Genomic DNA, 16,139 nt, shown 5'->3' with positions numbered 1-16,139 from the left:
ACATTTAATGAGAAGAGAGGCAGCTGACCACTTTAAAATTAAGTGGTTCGGGTACTGTAGCGTAAGATTTGAAAAGAGAAGAGAGAAGAAGAAAATCAAGACAGAAAAGAGAAGAAAAGATAGCAGAGCAGCCTGCATTTTTTGTTCGATTTTTAGCTCGTTCACCGTTGGATCGGGCTGAAATTTTGACAGCAGCTTCTAGACACGTTGATCTTCATTCTGGACGGTCCGATCTAAGATTGGTGGTGTGAAAGCTAACCGTTTTGACAGAAAACAGGGCTGTTAGTTTTGTGAGTTTTTCTCAAATAATTCTCCTTTAATCTTGTTGTAATCTGAGAATAAGTTGTTCTTGATGATATATATGTTGTATACTTTAGTTGAATATGAGGAAGAATGATTGTGAACCCATTATTTGTTGATAGTGGAAGTTTTTAGGTGGACTACGGTCCTGTGGTTTTTCCCACATCGGGTTTTCCACGTTAAAAATCTTGGTGTTGATTTTGTAATTATTTACATTATTTTTCATCATTGTTTGATTCTGTTTTACTGTACAAAGAGGGAAAGAATTGAGACTTGTGAATTATAATTATATTTTACTGAATTGATCCAGGTAAATTGATGTCCGGTTGTTACGAGTTTTCCAATTGGTATTAACTGGTACAGAAAATAATAATAATAATAACTAAGTCTTGCTTTCTTCTCTGTGGGATACGCTCAGCTCCATGGATTCGCTTGCTTGGGGTCCAGGAAAAGAATATGTGGGGCAATGCATGGCCTTCGACATCGATCCTCGCTTGAGTTCAAAATATCTCCAGATGAACGGTGTTTTTATCACTGTTCTATCAAAAATCAAATATTTTATAATTGTTGAAACAATTTAAAAATAAAATAAAATAGTAAATGGATATTTTATATGTGATTAAAAGGTAAAAATATCAAAAAAATATAATAAAATCTTGTTAAAAATTTATTTAAAATTTCTAAGAAGAAAAAAATTGTATTGAATATTCATGAACAATAAATTATTAGCATTATTGGTTTTATATTAGATGCATAATAATGAAAAATATTATTACAATACAAATAAAAATTTATCATAATATTTAATAATAGTATTAAAATTGAAGAATAAGTAAATACGGTTAAAAATTTTCGGGGCGCCAAAAAAAAGCAAAAAAAGGAACAGGAAAGAGGTGAACTCCACTAGATTTATTTTATTTTATAATATGATAAAAAATAAAAATCAGTTAAAATTAATTAAATAGTAAAAAATTAAAATTAAACACAAAATTCTATAAAATTCCAACGCTAAACAATGGAATTAAGAAAAAAAACATATAAAAAAATCAAAACAAAAAATTAAAAATACCCTAGCACGGACTTGAGTAACCTAACTACGCTGGTCTAAGAGGGTGCTTGGCTATGCTGCTAGGTAGTGCTTTTTTAAAAAAATAATATTTTTTATTTTAAATATTTTTTTTTAAATTATATTAATATATTAATATCAAAAATAAATTTTTTAAATAAAATAATAATAAAAATAAAAATATTTAATATATTTTTAAATAAAAATATACTTTAAAAAATAACCTCTATCTTTTAAACACTCCTCATCCAGGATTGCAGGGTGTGATAAATAATTTTTTTTAGATATAGTAAACAACAATAATCTTTATCTTTGTGATCAGGGCAAAATTTATTGGCCTCCTCGAGTTTAATGGTATCTCAAGATCATCCTAAAACTTTTGATTTATACCAATCAAATACTCTGTTAATTTTTTTTCTTTTTTTTTATTAACGTGGGTATCCGGGCCAGCTTACGTGCACCACAACTAATCCCCACGGCCTACTGAACACCTTGCAAACCCAGCAGGCAAGTAAAGCAGCGCGGGGCTGACAGACATACAACTCCAAAGCTCGAATACATAGCAGCAGAAAGCGCAAGAAGCTTACCATCGCTGGGCCAATGACGTGGGTGTGAACCATGGCAGCGGAAGGTTAATTTTTGATTGATGTGTGTGTGTGTGTCTCCCTCTCCCTCTCTCTCTCTCTCTCTAATATATATATATATATATGCGCGCATGCAAGGGAAGGTCTAAAATTTGTTTGTGAGAGGGCATGAAGAAATGATCGATAAGAGGGGAGGGATTTAGGCGAAGAGATTAGTAAGCGGGAAGCCACTGGAGAAAAAAGATTAGAGGCATCCAAGTTGACCGTACCAAAGTTTAAATCGGTTAATTAACGAGACTGATAAGATTTTAATATTCCTGTTTTGTTAGGTATTAACCTAGAATTATATTTTTTATTTTTAATTAATTATTTTTAATATTTTTGAATCATTTTGATATCTTGAAATTAAAATTAAAATTTTAAAAATATTTTAATATAATTCTAAACAAAAAATACTTTAAAAACCAATCTTTACTGCGCAGACGATTAATGAAATGAAAAGGCTATATGAGATATTTACCTCAACTTGTTCGTGAATTTGGCTTGCAGCAACAGCAGAAAAAAAAAAAAAAACAACATAGAAGGAACGAAGAAAAATGGAATGATTATTAGCAATGACTGTTTTATAAATAATGATTAACAGCGAAAGAAGATCAAACTGTGAGATAATCTAAAAGAAGTCTGTGCACAGCATAGAATTACTGTGGAGGGTGATAACGCGAAGCGTGTTCTTGTAATCCTGTTCTTGAAACTGTGTCTAATGAAATGTGGAGAGGGTCCCCTCCAGATTCCTCAAGCAACACCAGCAGGTTCCCTGAACTGTTAAGAAATGCCCGGGGTATATGGTACCTAATATTATCAAGAAAAATCAATACAGTCCTTAGAGCCCGATTGTTTTAGTCTCTTCAGCAAAATCTTAAACACAGGTTCATGCATGAGCTGGTTTTTTGTTTTTTTGGCCCTTGAGGAAGTTTCCTGAAAAATATTACTCTTGAAAACGAATTTATTTGGACAGAACATGAAGAGATACTTACAATCTCTGTGAAGGCTGCCCTTTAGAAGTGAGAAATGAAAGCCAGTAACGTCCAATGCTTTGTCCGTTCACCCATGCTTCTCCTTTCCCCATCGTGCTTAGGTTTAAGACTACTGGGTCGTTACCCGTTGGTGCATCAAATTCAATCTACAAAATCATCATTTTATGCGAACAAATTGTTGATGAAATGAATCGAGTTTTAATTTGAACTAGAAAAAATATTAATCTGACTTGAAAAGGAATAATTTAGAGCTTGACTTGAATTAATGTAAATTTGAACTAGAAAAGATATTAATATGATTAAATCTAATTAAATTTAATAAATTTGATAAGATGGCTCGTGATCCGGTTAATTTAGCTGAATTCTATTCATTTCTGGCTAGATAAATGTTAATATTTTTTTAAAAAAGAATGAAAACGGCATAATTTTGATAAAAATAGCTGGTTAATAAAATGAATTTTTCTCGAGTCAAACCCAACTCGACCCGGCAACAATGCTACCCGCAACCTGTCACTAGGGGCTTTGCTTTGCATTTTGATGGAAAATTCATTAATATACCTTAAACCAAGAAAGTGGTTGATCCGTAGCTGAAACAACTCCACTCCACTCAATGTTGCCCAAATGTTCTCTCATGTAGATGCTCAAGCTCTCTCCAGATAGCCCTGCCTGTGCATTATTCAACGCAGAGTGGATATGTCACTCGCATGCTTGTTTATTCAGGTGAACTGGCTTGTTATGCTGTAAGAATAAGCATCAAACAGAAAAATAAATACCTGATATCCCCATTCATAATTATTGGTAAAATTATAGATCTCTTGTTGGGCACATCTAATTTCCACTCTCGTTAAGCCTGCATATCTTCTCTCCAGGAAAGCTCCTGAATCCTTCAGAGAAGCGTGAAAAACAAAATTATGAGCAACGTATAATCAATGGAATCCTTATAAAGAAAAAATATCCTCACAGGATTGCGCCAACTGATACAAGTGGCCCTGTTTTCTATCTTGATGATTTGGAATAATAGTGCTGAATCAAGAACTTTGTAGCCACGGATGGATCCATGGGAAGCCAGAGCCCTGAGGGCCTAGCCTCCAAAGACGGAGAAATGTCATGAATTTTTTTTTTCCAGGAAATTTAATATATATCTGCCCACTAAAATGCAGAATTTGCTTTGGCTCCAAGAGAGCTTATGAGAGATATTTAGGAAGCCTTCATCTCTATTTAGCTCTCCCAAAACTAGATCCTAGATCAACTCTTTTCCAAAGCATTGGCCATTGAAGTATGATTTTCATAACGAAAAAAGAAAAAAAAGAACTCGAAGATGTTTCAAAATATTACTTGTAATCCAACCATAGTGCTGAGAATAGAAATGTTGTTCATCTGATCATTTAAGACTATCGGCGCTTCCATGGTAAAGGGACCCTTGGCAGCCTTACTTCCATGTGCAGATCCTGAGAGGAAGATTATAACATAGCGAGTGAGTAGAATTACAACATGTTATTGTTTCTTAAAATCAAATCCTTCCACTATATTTTGCTAAGATTTCATATACCACTTCACAGTGCCCGGGGATCTCAATCATTTTTCTTAAAGTGAAGACCTGAGTCACTAAAACTCAGGGTAAATGATAATTCACTTCAGTTTTTATTAGTGATGAACAGTAACTAAAAAAATGATGGAAATATATGATTCCAATAGTGTCTATGTCTTAGAAGCCACTATTCAAATGGGTTAATTCTAGCTTCTTAAGTGAATTTTTACTGAGACGACAAAAAGATTCAAAAAAAGCAACCTGCATATTTGTTGTTGACAAAAGCAGATGCAACATGCGCGAGAGACTCCACATGAAGTACAGGTTCAGTGCAAGATGAATTTGGTTGGAAGCTGTTACAGACCAAAACACATTTCAAGTCTCTCGAAAACTGAAAGTCAAAATAACTAGGAAAAAAGTATGGGGAATAGATATTGTAAAGCCATGTTATGAGGAAGAATAATCAAGGTACCTGAAAGTATACCAAAGATAATCTGATTTATCTTTGGTTGTATTCATGTGCTCCAACAGGGTATCTGATTTAAGGTTAGTATCTGCGAAGTTAGGGATAACATCTGTATATGCTTCCCACCTATCAGCATCATCAAACAATTGACTTGATGTCCTGGTTATCTCATTACCCTTTGCATTTACCTGTCATGATACATGTAAAGAACAAAGATAATCATCCATGCTGCAGGAAAAGGGATTTTTTTTTTTTTTTAATGTAAGACATAAATTAGTCCATGAGACTAGGAAGTCGAACGGGAGAAATGAAAGAATAATGGTTGTTGACTTGTGTACCTTTGCGGTGTTGAAGACTATATTTTCACAGTCAGGTAGAATACTAATCGACTTTGGAAGCAGCTCAAAGGTTATATTTCGAAATTCAACAGTTGCATTATTTTTCTGGTCATTGTTAACAAGAAATGCAGCACAGCCTGCTCCTTCTTCTTCGAAAATATAGGCCTGAATTGAAATAACTAGACAATGTTGACCACATGCTTTCATTTTATGTATAGATTAATAAAGAGAAAGCAATTGAACCAGCTTATAGTACATAAGATTGAGTAGTATTGGAAATCACCTGTTGAAGTTGGCCCAAGGAGAAATTAGACTGCGCTCCCTCAAGTATTGTTGTAGAGCAAGACTTGATTGCAGCATGCAGCTCCTTGAGATGACCCCATTTGGGTTGTCTAATTAAACCTGGATTCATAAAAAAAATGGTGAATCAATATCACATCTGTGAAAAAATGTTACATAAAAGGAATAAGGAGATGTTTACCATACCATATTCATCAAGTGGTGCTTGATCGTAATAACTTGTTATGACATATGCCGATGCAGTTCTTCCAAAATTTGTTCCACCATGGAACTGGATTACAAGCACAATGTGATGCATAAATAAACAAGTGTATACAGAGAGAAGGGATCTATTCATTTTACAGTTCACAAAAGTTCCTCATTGTTTCATAACAGACCATTAGATTAAATCTGCCATTAAGTGTGCCTTGCAAGCTAAATTTCAGGTGCTCAAATGTTGATAAGATTCCATTCTTATCAATGCCAATTTCATTCATTGTTCTTTAAACAATTATCCAAATCATCTGTGGGAACCAAGCTACCCTATTATCTCCAATTTACATAACACTCAGGAAAGCCGATCAAATGTGATTCTATAGAGAAAAGCATTGGCAGATACAGCACAAAGGAGGTTTCAACAGTCATACCATGTAGTAATTTATATAGCTTCCTTTTTTTGCAATAAAAAGGGTTACATGGAAGGCAATGTCTTCAGCAGACCGTATATATGGTTCTCCACCGTATACTTGATAGCTTCATGAAGAAGAGAAAAGAATTAAAAATGCTCTCATTAATAGTTCACATTTGAAAATTCTCTTGCAATTAAAAGTTCACTTTATATTGACAGTTTGACACTACTTGTTCTTCCCAGTCAAATTAAACATGAATCAGGATACAATAATATTGCTTCACTCATTCACATTTTAATTACAGAAACTCTGGATCAAAACAAAACTTACAATGATGTCCAATTCTCTGTCCAAAGTGATGGCTTCGTTGGCGAATTAGGTCCTCCAAAAGTTTCTCCACATCTCATTCCATTGCATGTGTTTATCTGCAAATTTGAATTTGACGAAGAACTACAGGGTTAGGAGGCCAATGTTACAATAAGGAATTTCATTTGCAGCTGACATTACTCAGCTATGCTAATTATCAGTTTCACCATGTGGTTAACCCTTCATTACACGTCAAAGCAACAAAACTAATTAAGCAATTTCAGTTTTATATATACCACTGGATCGGGAGCATCAGTTTGCTTGCACATCACCCATGGCACACCAGTCTGGAGCTCAACTGCCATTTTTGCTGCCCAGATGACGTACGGGGGCCCTTTGTCACGAAAAGCTGCTTCAACATTTTGATATTCATTCTCAATCTATGATATCATACAAGTTTCAGATTCAGTTATATACCATATAAATTAAAAACAAAAGATATCATAATTTATGTTCATGATGATATCAAGTCTGTCTCTTTTACCTGTGATAGTATTATTGGACCTCCTTGCGAAGCATATAAACCCTCTGACTTCATCATGTTCACTATTTTTGTGGTAAAATTTTGCATGTAAAACTACAAAAATACATGATACAACTCATGAGATCACTTAAAGAAATCACTGTACGTACTTATAAATTAAATAAACGTCATTATTTTCAAGTACATGTTTCCATATTTGAACATGAATCTCTCTAGTAGAAGGGGAAACAAAAGCAATGAGGTCAACATCTAATCCCATGTATGGATTCTCCCGGACTTTTAATTTCATTGAGGCATATATCAAAAGTTATGATTGGTAAAATACATAGAATATATATATATACCAGAAAACACCTGAAAATGAGACAGACAAATAGGACCTACGCACAGCAGTTTCACAGAATTTATGTATTCATTGCTCAACAAACGCATCGAGAGAGAAAAGCTTTATCACCTTGAAAGGCTCATTATCTGATCGATAAACAATGTCGGGGACATCATGCAACCAAAATGGGAACCCCCTGCAATTACATATGCAACAACTGTTAGATTAGCATCAAGCCAGTTCTTCCTCATGAACAGGAAATACTGAAAAAAGGATGACTGCAATGTATTCACAAAACTATTAGATTAGCATTTTTTATAAAGCCCGCGCACACAAACAATCATCATTCACATAATCTATCAAGACTTGCAAATTTCCAGTTTTTCTCACATGGTTCTTGTTTTCATTTTCTATGCAACGAAACAGAAACTTGAACAAAACCCATAATTCAAAACATTATCCAAGGCAAGATTTTAACAGAATCTCAAGAAAAGAAAAGAAAAACTGCCTCAGTCCAATATCCAAATTCAGAAAGTGGAGACAACGTGAGGAAGAATAGTATACAAAAACAAGAAAAAAGAGGAAATGCATGAGATATAATTACATGGGTTTAAAAAATCAGAAAAGCTTGGGAATGCAATTCCTCGTAAAAACATAATCTATCCAGAAAGGAAGGTCTTATAAGCTACTCATATTGGGGCAGAGAGTGAGAGTTGAGCGCCCGCATGGAAGGCCAGGAGGGATGAAGTTAGAGGGAGATTTTAATTCAATTTTGTCTCTGCCACCCCTTAATTAAAAATAATATTAAAATAATATTTTTTATTTTTAATACCACCCCATTAGAATCATAAAAAAATACATAAGAAACACTTATTTAATTATTTTTTAATAAAAAAACATTTTAAAAAACATAGCGAATACTCCCTTAATTTGGTCACGTGGTATATGTGTGTGTGTGTGTGTGTATAATATCGTAAAAGTGTAAATAGATTATCAATTAATGGTAAAAGAGTAAAAAAGTACCCATAAGTCCATTCACTCTCGATGAAAGGTCCAATCCTGAGGCAGACGTAGAGACCTTGTGCTTGGATTTCCTTTATGAACCTCACCAAGTCATTTCTTCCACTGAAATCATACTGCGTGACACAACATTTTGTATATTCAGAGGGAGAAAACATTATTATACAAATATATTCAAATATCATAATCTTAATACATTACATATAATATATGATATGGTGAATTTAATTACTGACCTCTCCAGGTTTTGGCTCATGCAGATTCCAAAACACGTAAGTTTGAATCACATCGACCCCTCCTTCTCTTGCTTTAGCTACCAAAGATGGCCACATCTGCAAGGATTTTAACAGGGGAAATCAACATCTTATACGTCAACTGGGCACCGCACGCTTTTTCTTGCTCAAGAACATCATTCGACTTGTAAATAGTCGCATTTATTTATCAAGCAATAATGGGTATTAATTAGCTAAATAAAACAAGTGAAAACCACTAGCTAGTGGGCGGTTTGGTCAGCAGAAGGGTGAATGCGCCGCACGCACGCTGTTATTGAACATCTACATATAGCTACAAGGAAATATTTGCTGGCATTAATTTTCTATGCCCGTGATGTAACAGATACTATCAGTAATAGTGAAGCGGTGCTCCTCCTACTCCATGATGCACTCCTTTACAGAGAAAAGACAAGTTGCGTGTTTTTTGTGTTGAAAAGAGAGAGGAATTCATGCATATAATGTTCATTCATTCTGCAACTAATATTCAACAGGTCGGTGATGAGACCTCACCTAACTTGTGAATGAGAATCTCATGATCCTACCTGGAAGGGGGAAGCTAATTACTGTTATTTTCAACTTTCTTCTTTTTCTTCTTTTTCTTCTTATCGGGGTGTCCAAAAGTCCATATTTACCATGACTGGGTGACATCGTCGGGCAGGCGGCGGAGCCTTGAGCAACATATAGTTTTCTGATATATGCCTCTTTTTTTTCACTTCTAATTTCTAAGCAAGCGGTAGAACTTAAGAGTATAGGAAGATAGCTGAAGTCTGAGAGAGCAATTCCCTCTAAGAAACGCATGCATGCTTGCAAGGTGATGTACACGGAGAACTAGGTGGAATGCATGAAATGAAAGTATAGTTGAAGCAAATGCAGAGTAGCGGTTTGTAATGAAATGTGCTTGGTTTACCTCAGGAGTGCTGCGAGGATAGTGAATCGAACCCGAAAACAGGATCTTCCTTTGTCCATCAATGATAAGAGATCTTCCATCATATGTGACATCTCCTCCTCTAACACCAATATCTCTGATTACCGCCACGGTCAAGACAACCCAGCTTAACCACCACCCCATTAATCACAGCAAGCTTCCTTCTCTCCTCGAAAGTAAACACCCCTCCGAGGCCAGCAACTGGTTTTATATTTCTGAGAGCTAATTGCTTGATGATGGGTTGGTGAATTGGGCTCATATCCTGCAAGAGGGCTAGTGTGCTGTCCCTGCCTATATATAATTCTTGAAAATATTAAATGTGACACAACAATAAGAGCATGGACAATGGAGGCGTCTTACTTTAAGCTTGGGCTACAAATGTAGGGCATAATGGTAATTGAAAACTTTCCAGAAAAGATGCGAACGATTTGGTTTGAGTTTGAATGTTCATTTGAATGCTGCTGTAGAAGAGAAAAGCCATTGCTGCCTTTAACGTCACGGTGGCGTGATTGCGGGTTTAAGATTCCTGAAGCGTGGAAACGAAGAGCAGAGGGGACAGGATGTGGTTTAAAATCATTCTAGTCCCTCTATTTTCTCTGTTTGATGATATAGACCCCTTTACTTAAAGTGGCTCTAATTGGTTCCTCTACCATTATAATTCGGGGAGATCTCACACCCTTCCCTTCTCCATGCTAAATGATCAAATGAGTGAAATGTATAAGATATGATGAAAACAAATAAAAAACTTACCTTTAAATTAACTAAAATCACATACAATATATTTATGCACACAAATTCTTTGATACAAAAAACAATAACTCAACATATTAACATATATTTTTATATAGTATTTTTTCACATGGGTAAGAACGATTTCTTATAAAATTAATGATACGATAATAAAATCATTTAGATGGTGATCAAGTGGTAAGGACTTGAAACTAAGGGGTTTGCTTCCTCTATGGTCTCAGGTTCGAGTTCTTGGTTGCTTATATGATGGCCACTAGAGACTTACACGGTCGTTAACTTTAGGGCCCGTGAGATTAGTTATGGTACGTACAAGCTGGCCCGAGCATCTATGTTAATCTAAAAAAAATAATATGATAACAAAAACAGGCATTAAAGAGAATATAAAAAATAAAACAATAAAAAACTTTCAATTCCCCGATTCTAGCATAGAAAGGGTTGGATCTACATTAAATATTTCTAAAAGATGGCATGCGTATAATATAAAGGCAAAAGTACAAATCTACCCGGCTTGTCGCTTGCCTTCCTTGTCTTCCTCCGATTGTCGCTTGCTCTCCTTGTCTCTACCCGGAGGACTAAAAAGAAGATCCAAGGGAAAAACCAAAAGCGCCCCATGTGAACATGAAAGACCTGAGGGTATCATCATGGTGTCCTTTGATTTTGTTTTATTGAATAACTTTATATTTCATGAATAATTCTCATAATTAATCTTTATACAATGGGTAAATGTTTTAAAAATTATTGACAATTCTTTTGTTTGAGTGTACGGGATTTTATTATGAAAATTCCTTTTTAATTTAGCATTCTTTCTTTATTATGTGATTTTTTATAATAATTATTTTTAGGATTCAAAAATTAAAGGAAATGGCAACATTTAAATCATAAATTAACATGAAGGGTAAAATTGAAACGAGCGAGTAATAAAGTGCAGGATTATCAACCTAAAATTTTATTATTGTCAAGAATTATTTTTTTATTTTTAATATTTTTAATCCAATAAACTCAAATGAATAATATCAAATATCTCTTTACAAATATCGAAGTTAAGTTAAATAGTAAAAAGAAAAAACAGAAAAACAAGTTTTTTTAAAAATCTGCAATTAATAGAAAAAAACACTCAAGAAAAATCTTCGCTGTCATCCAAGGCCCATAATTCATGAATAAACAATTCATAAATGTATTTATTTTTATTGTATAATTAATGTATTGGTTCATGTATTAAAATATTTAAAAAATTAAAAATAAATTACTAATCAATTGAAGATTTAATAACAAAAAGTTTTTTTCATTAACTCAACTTAGTCAAACTCATGAGTTTACATACTCGTAGCTCAAATTCACAAACCATTTTGAATTTAAAATTTTTATTATCGAAGATCTATTAAAAATAATTTTTTATTTATCCCTAATTGATTTTTAAAACATACAAGTTATTTCATGTTAAAATACTCATGAAAAATGAAGAAAATCTATCATGATTTTAACCCAATGAGTGTCCATTAGATGTAATTTGATCTCACCACTTATTTTATAAGCCGATTCCAACTATTTGAAATTTAAAACCTAGGCAAGGCACGAGTAAAAGTAAATTTTTGCTGGCACGACAGAAATATTCATTGAAGGCAACCTGCATATTTGTTTCATGAATGATGAGCATTCATGAATTATGGGCAGTGCTGGCCTCCTGACAATTTAGCAAAGAGGGTCGATACAAAAGAAAGTTAAGGTTGATCCTGTCACCTGCCTCAACACCACACCAACAGTGTTCTATGTCTATATGTAAAAGTTTCTGGTTTATTTTTTTTTTTTAATTTCTCTATGCAATCTTTGTGAACTTCTCTAGTTTGATGCATTAAATTCTAGTTTGGATACTTTTTTTCTGTTAATTTCTTCGTTGCTATATATAGACAGATACATTACAACCTTACAGATATTTTTTATTCTCTCTCTAGAAAAAGCTCTTAAGGTTTATAGATTTTTTTAGCTATTGACAGAGGAGCGAAAAAGAAGCTCCTTCCTTCAAACCCAAGTAAACATAGTATCATGATTTTCCTCTTCATTTCTTTTCCTTTATCGAATAATTTCCTTTCTGTAATGGAAAAAAACATATAACAATTTTGTTTGAGGGCTTTTTTCTCTTTCTATATTCTATAGCATGGAAAAAAACATTCTAGTAATTTTGGATGCAAGAGGGAGGAGAGCTATAAGGAAGTAATTTTGGATGACGAAGAATATCATGATCTGGGTGGTTGCTATAAGGAAATAATGAGTCTTGATAATAAAAGATGCAAATTTTGATCTGGGTTTTTGCTGGAAGAAAAAAAGACAAGAATTGAAGTTGAAATTAGAAGGGATTTTTTCTTTTTGATTAGTGGATCCAATGGAGTCACCAAATGGGCAACCTAGTCCAATGCCCAGGAAAAAGATGACCAAACAGTTAACTGGAAAAAAAGACGATACGCCATTACATTCTGCAGCTAGAGCAGGAAATTTAGGTGCTGTAATGGAGATCCTAACTGGTACCGGAGAAGAAGAGTTGAAGGAATTGTTAGAGAAGCAAAACCAATCAGGAGAAACTGCCCTTTATGTTGCTGCAGAATACGGTTATGTTGATGTGGTTAGAGAGATGATAAAGTACTATGATCTTGCTGATGCTGGTATCAAAGCAAGAAATGGATTTGATGCATTCCACGTTGCTGCCAAGCAAGGGGATATGGGTATGGCTTAAATCTTAGAATTTTCCATCTGCTCGTTTTCTTCAGGAAAAGATGTTTGAGTTTGAGTTTGTATTTTCACAGAGATATTGAGAGTCCTAATGGAGGCCCATCCGGAATTGTCTATGACCGTTGATTTGTCAAACACCACTGCTCTGCACACGGCTGCCACAAAAGGGCATATAGAGATTGTGAATCTCTTATTAGACGCAGGGAGTAGCCTAGCAACCATTGCTAAAAGCAATGGAAAAACTGCCTTGCATTCTGCAGCTAGAAATGGACATGTAGAGGTTGTGAGAGCACTCCTAACAATGGAGCCTGGGATGGCAACAAGGACAGATAAAAAGGGGCAGACGGCATTTCACATGGCAGCGAAGGGACAAAATATTGAGATAGTGGAGGAGCTGATTGTTGCACAACCTTCATCTATAAACATGGTTGATACCAAGGGCAACACGGCCTTACATATAGCAACCAGGAAAGGCAGAATTCAGGTAAATTTCTCCTTCCTTCCTACCTTTCTAAAGTATCATCTGAGATATGGCATAGCAGTTAAGTTTTTCCATTAGCAGCTCATTCGCCTAATTAATATTTGATCAAATCCTCTCAATATTTTGAAGTGAACTGCCTTGTTAGTCGAGGAGAAAGTTACTTGATGATGCATCTTATTCGAGTTACTACTTCTTTCATTGGTTTTCAAGTAGCACTACAGGTGATTCTTGCATAAAATCCTGAAATGTCTAAACAACTCGGTTGTATTTGACTCAACTTGCGGGAAATACAATGCTTGTAAAGGTGATTTAGTTGAATTTTTGGACTTTTAATAACATCAATTGGCATACCCTATTGGATAAATCACAAGACATGAGACTTCGCTTTTGCAACAAAATGCTTCAGGACTTGAAACTGTAATCGTCCCTCTGACGACGAGAGGGGAAATTCGACATAATAATAATAATAATGCTGTATTTCTTGTGCAGATTGTTAGGTTGCTACTTGGACATAGTGGAACCGACTTGAAGGCTGTGAATAGGACAAATGAAACAGCACTTGACACTGCTGAGAAAACAGGGCATTCAGAAATTGCAGCCATCTTGCAAGAACATGGGGTTCAAAGTGCCAAAACAACGCAGCCGCAAGAAAAAAATCCAGCACGAGAGTTGAAACAGACAGTAAGCGACATAAAACACGAAGTCTACTACCAACTAGAACACACACGTCAAACTAGAAAGCGTGTGCAAGGCATTGCTAAACGTCTTAACAAAATGCATGCTGAAGGTCTTAACAATGCCATCAACTCCACAACTGTTGTTGCTGTTCTCATTGCCACAGTTGCCTTTGCAGCCATATTCACCGTTCCCGGAGAATACGTAGAAAACCCTGAAGAAATCCCTCCTGGACAGTCTCTAGGGGAAGCCAATATCGCACCGCAAGCTCCCTTTATCATCTTCTTTATCTTTGATTCCATCGCCCTCTTCATTTCCCTAGCTGTTGTGGTGGTGCAAACATCAGTTGTAGTCATTGAGAGCAAGGCAAAGAAGCAAATGATGGCGATCATAAACAAATTGATGTGGATAGCCTGCGCACTTATATCAGTTGCCTTCTTAGCGCTATCTTTTATTGTTGTTGGCGAGCGAGAGAAATGGCTGGCAATTGGCGTGACAATCATAGGAGCAACTATAATGGTGACAACGCTGGGAACAATGTGTTACTGGGTTGTAAAACATCGGATTGAGGCCTCAAATATGAGGAGTATACGAAGATCATCACTTGGGAGCAGGTCACGCTCGTTTTCAGTTTCTGTAGTGTCCGATGCTGAGATCCTCAACAATGACTATAAGAAAATGTATGCTATTTAAATTTCTCAACACATTTTATAGTTTTATCCTTCTATAAATCGATCTTTTCAACGTCTCTCTCATTAACATATTACTTACTGCAGATTCTTCTAATTCCCACTGACATGCTAGATTCATTATAATCATGAGTAATGTAATAAATATTTAGTTTTTTAATATTTGATGTCATGGGAGCACAATTTTATATATAATTATTTTCTTTAGAATGTCTGAAAAATGAAAAATTAATTAATCAATTAATCAAAGGATCAGATAAAAAAAAATTAGAAAGTTGGAAAAAAGTGTAGAATGGAATAAGAAAAGGAAATAGAGGAGCCTGAGGCCATTTCTTCTTCTTCTTCTTAGTAGAACTTTCAAAATCCAAATTATTTCAAAAATATATGCAAGCCAGATGAAAGCATTTAATTGATATTTTAGTTAAGATATTAGCCAAACTGTCAAAAAAAATTAACATAAATTCAAATCGTCTTCTAGACATGAAATACATCATATTAACAATCAAAATCCACTTGTTTTAAAGTATACAAATCAATTAATTCATAATTCTTTCATCCAGATTTGATTTCTTTCAAAACATTAGATTTTGAGTACCCTGACCATATGAAATATAATAACGAGCTGCCACCATCATCAAGGATATACACATATATAAAACTACTTTGATCATTTTTCAATTTGAATCGAGTTTTATTAGTTTTAAATTATTTTTTTTAATAAAATCATGTTGTATCACTTTTAGGATATTAATCAAGCTAACCCACAATCCAAATCTTCGATTAGATCGGATAATGGCTCCAACCTGACATTTTAATAATTTCAGACACATTGATCAGTAAAGGGAAATAATAATAAATGGAGAGATAGATAGCTTTTTCTGGATTCTTTAATTATCGAAGTATTTAGCAGTTGAGATTTGCTCTCTAATGCCATGTTCAATGTATCAATCAAAATCAAAAACATTAACTTTATGTCAAATAACATGCTTAAACAACCATTTCAATCTGATTAGATGCCACAAATTTCTTTCTATTTACAACAATCGGTCCAAACTGAACTAATCATTATATTGAACTTTTGAGCATGTAATTTGACATCACAAATGTGATTTGACATCAAATCAATAACTCAATGTGTTGACCAAGAGCCCGAGCCAATGGATAATTTCCTTTGCTCTTAAGGATCCAGAGCTCATGCTCCCCACTC

The 16,139-nt window shown here is 34.5% G+C and overlaps 2 protein-coding genes across 5 annotated transcripts; one reads left to right on the top strand and one right to left on the bottom strand.

Moving 5' to 3' along the window:
• Nucleotides 1-2,528: 2,528 nt before the first annotated feature.
• Nucleotides 2,529-10,086, bottom strand: MUM2 (Glycosyl hydrolase family 35 protein). 2 transcript variants are annotated; one of them, XM_011032808.1, is made up of 18 exons: nt 9,599-10,086; nt 8,656-8,751; nt 8,423-8,535; nt 7,529-7,595; nt 7,075-7,167; nt 6,827-6,970; nt 6,555-6,649; nt 6,243-6,348; nt 5,803-5,887; nt 5,600-5,718; nt 5,317-5,481; nt 4,985-5,166; nt 4,774-4,865; nt 4,320-4,432; nt 3,758-3,868; nt 3,543-3,650; nt 2,985-3,130; nt 2,529-2,799 (listed from the first exon to the last, which is right to left on the bottom strand). In XM_011032808.1, exons 1-18 carry the CDS (start codon nt 9,758-9,760, stop codon nt 2,649-2,651), a joined length of 2,148 nt encoding a protein of 715 aa, XP_011031110.1. In that variant the 5' UTR covers nt 9,761-10,086; the 3' UTR covers nt 2,529-2,648. The 2 variants fall into 2 exon arrangements, with proteins under 2 accessions (XP_011031110.1, XP_011031111.1); XM_011032809.1 differs by lacking the exons at nt 8,423-8,535; nt 8,656-8,751; nt 9,599-10,086 and adding an exon at nt 8,004-8,144.
• Nucleotides 10,087-12,099: 2,013 nt separating this feature from the next.
• LOC105130347 (ankyrin repeat-containing protein At5g02620-like) lies at nt 12,100-14,990 on the top strand. 3 transcript variants are annotated; one of them, XM_011032807.1, is made up of 4 exons: nt 12,100-12,142; nt 12,556-13,080; nt 13,162-13,571; nt 14,058-14,990. In XM_011032807.1, exons 2-4 carry the CDS (start codon nt 12,744-12,746, stop codon nt 14,934-14,936), a joined length of 1,626 nt encoding a protein of 541 aa, XP_011031109.1. In that variant the 5' UTR covers nt 12,100-12,142; nt 12,556-12,743; the 3' UTR covers nt 14,937-14,990. The 3 variants fall into 3 exon arrangements, with proteins under 3 accessions (XP_011031109.1, XP_011031108.1, XP_011031106.1); XM_011032806.1 differs by having other exon boundaries at nt 12,106-12,401; nt 12,538-13,080; XM_011032804.1 differs by having other exon boundaries at nt 12,106-13,080.
• The last annotated feature ends 1,149 nt before the right edge of the window (nt 14,991-16,139 follow it).

This window comes from Populus euphratica, unplaced genomic scaffold (assembly GCF_000495115.2).
Source record: "Populus euphratica unplaced genomic scaffold, PopEup_1.0 scaffold45.1, whole genome shotgun sequence".
Classification (NCBI taxonomy): Eukaryota; Viridiplantae; Streptophyta; class Magnoliopsida; order Malpighiales; family Salicaceae; genus Populus; species Populus euphratica.
Note: the sequence above shows the minus strand (reverse complement) of the source record. Positions and strands in the feature narration are given on the sequence as shown.